The 3,863-nt window shown below is 43.0% G+C and overlaps 1 protein-coding gene across 2 annotated transcripts in view; it reads left to right on the forward strand.

Moving 5' to 3' along the window:
* Positions 1-3,662, forward strand: part of LOC119263034 (ribonuclease inhibitor-like) — a 33,191-nt gene extending 29,529 nt beyond the window's left edge. Inside the window, exons 6-8 of one of the 2 annotated variants that reach the window (XM_037536668.1) lie at positions 1-106; positions 542-715; positions 3,483-3,662. The exon at positions 1-106 is cut by the window's left edge and continues 68 nt beyond it. In XM_037536668.1, the coding sequence (XP_037392565.1) occupies positions 1-106; positions 542-715; positions 3,483-3,660 (458 nt within the window). In that variant the 3' untranslated portion in view covers positions 3,661-3,662. The remainder of the gene's footprint in view (positions 107-541; positions 716-3,482) is intronic. The other variant, XM_037536669.1, reaches the window with a different exon arrangement.
* The last annotated feature ends 201 nt before the right edge of the window (positions 3,663-3,863 follow it).

Here is a 3,863-nt window from a genome sequence, read left to right on the forward strand (position 1 = left end):
CACCACTGAGAGAACTGGACCTGAGTGATAATGAACTGCAGGATTCAGGAGTGAAGAAGCTCTGTGACGGACTGAGGAGTGAAAACTGTAAACTGGAGACTCTGAAGTAAGATAATCACACACACACACACACACACACACACACACACACATACTACACACACACACACACACACACACACACACACACACACACACACCACACACACAGTCCCCTACACACACACACACACTACACACACACATCACACACACACACACACACATTCACACACTCACACAGTCACACTCACACACAATCACACACACACACACACACACACACACACACACACACACACATACACTCACATACAGAAACACATACTCACTCATTCACACACACACACAGCTCCAGTGGAATCATGGGATAGGACAGTGTGCTGATTTACACACTCCAAAAAACTCCAAACCCTGTTTTTCCATTTTAAATCTCTTCTCACTGCTTCATTTGAATATTGAGAGAGTGTGTGAGGTGACAATGTTATTGTTTCTCTTCCAGACTGTCAGACTGTCGTGTCACAGAGGAAAGCTGTGCTGATTTGGCTTCAGCTCTCATGGTAAAGAACTCACCACTGAGAAAACTGGATCTGAGTAAAAATTACCTGCAGAATTCAGGAGTGAAGAAGCTCTGTGACGGACTGATGAGTGAAAACTGGAAACTGGAGACTCTGGAGTAAGATAATCACACAGACACACACACACACACACACACACACACACTACACAAACTACACACACACACACACACACACAGACACACACACACACTACACACACACACTACACACAGACACACACTCACACACACTACACACACACACACAGTCACTCACACACACACACACACTACACACACACACACTCACTCACACTCACACACAGACACACACACACACACTACACACACACACAGACACACACACACACACACTACGCACAGTGGTGGTGTGGCCGATGAATGATGGCCTGGGAATAAAGAAAAGAGCTTTATCAGTGTCAGGTCCTCCTTTAAGGTTAAAATGAACATGGTGAAATGTCTTTTACTCTTCTAGTTTTGTTGTTCAACGTTTCCCAAAAAACAGGGACACTGTGCAGAATGTAAATAAAACAGAATGCAGTGATGTGCAAATCATTTAAACCATGTGTTTAATTTAAAAATTACACAAATAACACATCAAATGTTGAAACTGATCAGGTTTATTTTTTTTTGTAAATTTATGCCCATTTTGAATTTGATGCCAGCAGCACATTTACCAAAGTTGGGAGGGAGGCAGGTTCACATCTGTGCTGCACCTCCTCTTATTTCCCCAGCACTCCCCAGAGACATTCAGTGTTAACGGCTTGACCATCTGGTTTATTTCATCACCGTAGTTGAAGGCAGACGTTGTGAAGATGTACCTCTTGGCAGAAAGCAGAAGATTCTGACAGTGTAGTTTAAGCAGAGTGTGATCAGCAGTAAGACATGATCTTTCTCTGAATGTGTGAAAGCAGGTCTGATTCTAGATTGATCTGATTTGTTCTCTTATATACTGACAGATATTTGAATGTAGATTCTCTTTGACGTGTTTAATGTAAAGTGTAGTTTCTCAGTCCTGTGATGATCTGAAGGGGTATTTAAGTACAGTGGCAGAGTATGGGCAGTTATTTGGTCAGTATTTGTGTAACGGGGAGCGATGAGGCGGACGCATATGCTGAGATAAGCGAGATTTATTAAGGGCAAATCCAGGGTCATGTCAAGACTGTCCAGGTTCATATAACCAACACGAATCGATCTGGGTGCAGACATGAAGAGAAGTACAAACACCAACAAAGTCTTCCAACAAAGACTGATACATGAAACAAAGACCGGCAAACACAGGGCTTAAATACACAGGGATAACGAGGTTCAGGTGTAAACAATCAGGGGCGGAGTTACAAAACAAGGGGCAGGACTTAAACCAAAACAAAGGAGCACATGGAGTAGTGGGAGGAGCCCACCGTGACAATTTGTGAGGGCTAATCATTCGTCTAATCTGCAGTGGACTGTCCCTGATGTTTAAGGCGTCTCAGGCCTTGTGGTCCCCGAGGCGTCTGACAGTCTGAGACCCCTGGACATACATGCACCACAGTGGGGTAACAATAACACAGAACAGGCTAATTACAGCTATATAGCTCATGATAACACTGAGACAGGGCCACACATACTTATGGGTATGCAGAAGAGCTATCAAATACACATAAGCCCCTCCCCTTCCTCCTAGTCCCCCACATAGTAAATCATGCTGAACAAACTGCTTCCCTAAAGATACAAAGACACATTCATATCTAATCTGCTGTGAGACTCTGACCTCTGAATGTTTACGTTAGGCCTCCAGAAATGTTTACTAAAGAGCTCAATCTTAAAGTTTTCATAGATTTTACACAAAAGACATAAAAATATACTGTTTACAAATGTTTACATACATATTTTTTAAAATCTCAGCTTTTTTCAAAAGATAAAAGCACCAGAGATCAGCTGCTAAGTGAATGACTGCACTCAGAGCTCTCCTCACTCTTTAAAGCAGTGGTTTAGCCTGAGGCGCCACACACACGATATCAGACGAGTAGATTCTGTTATAATCTGCACACTAATGTGCTCAGAGAAGAGCTTCAGTCAGTTCAGGACTTTTGTTTATTCAGTACCTGTAAACATGTAAACAAGAACAGGTTCTATGGCAGCATCAGAAAGATCCTTTACTGAAGGAAAAACATCAACCATGTGGAAAAGTGTGGCTGTGCCACTCTTAGCAGCCTCAACTGCAGCCAAACGCTTCCTGTAACTGGAGATCCGACCTGAGGATGTTGGAATGTGTCCAGGAATGTCGGAATGTAGATTTCCATTCACATGTGTGGATTTAGACCCATAGAACATAAAAAGACCTGGATAAAAAGATGAACAGCAAGTATTTGATGAAATCAGTCAAACTCACATACAGGCTCCTGCACTGTGTGATGGTTCATATTGTAGCTGATTAAAATGTTCTTTATGATGGAAACACATGTTGCTGAGTAAACACTGTAAATAAACACAGAATAATGTTAAGGTAGTTAAGGTTAGCTAAGCTTAGCTAAAGCTCAGTGCTTACCTGTCCAGGAGAAAATTAGTCAACTCGGCATCCATCTTTAAGTCCATCTGGGCTCGGAGCTGTTTCCATCTTTCAAATGCATCACCACTATTTACTAGTGTGTTACTGTATTTGTGGTCACAGAGCTATTTAGAAGCATGCAGGGACTTTTTAGGTTGGGTTCTATGTCTGCTAAAGGCTGCTAATTTGTTTTACATCTGGCAACCTGGGATTTCTGGCAACCTGGCGTATGTGTGTATTGTGGAGGTTAATCTGTATAATACTCGATACTTCACTGTGTGTGTGTGTGTGTGTGTGTTGAGCTTTAAATGTAAGGAGTTGTTCTTCTCTCTGCAGACTGAGTAACTGCGGGATTACACATAAAGGCTGTGCTGCCCTGGTTACAGCACTGAAATCAAACCCCTCATACCTGACAGAGCTGGATCTGACCCTGAATCCACTAGGAGCTTCAGGAGTGGAGCAGCTCAATAAACTAAAGAACGATCCGGACTGTAAACTGGAGAAACTACGGTGAGTTACTGACTTACTGTCTCTGCGCACACACACACACACACACACACACACACACACACACACACACATGCGCACACACACACACACTCTCATACATACACACACACGCAGGCACACATGTACACGCGCACACACACATTCACACTCATGTGCACACACACACAGACACACACACATACGCACACACAAAATTACACACAAGGG

Source organism: Pygocentrus nattereri, unplaced genomic scaffold (assembly GCF_015220715.1).
Source record: "Pygocentrus nattereri isolate fPygNat1 unplaced genomic scaffold, fPygNat1.pri scaffold_99_arrow_ctg1, whole genome shotgun sequence".
Taxonomy (NCBI): domain Eukaryota; kingdom Metazoa; phylum Chordata; class Actinopteri; order Characiformes; family Serrasalmidae; genus Pygocentrus; species Pygocentrus nattereri.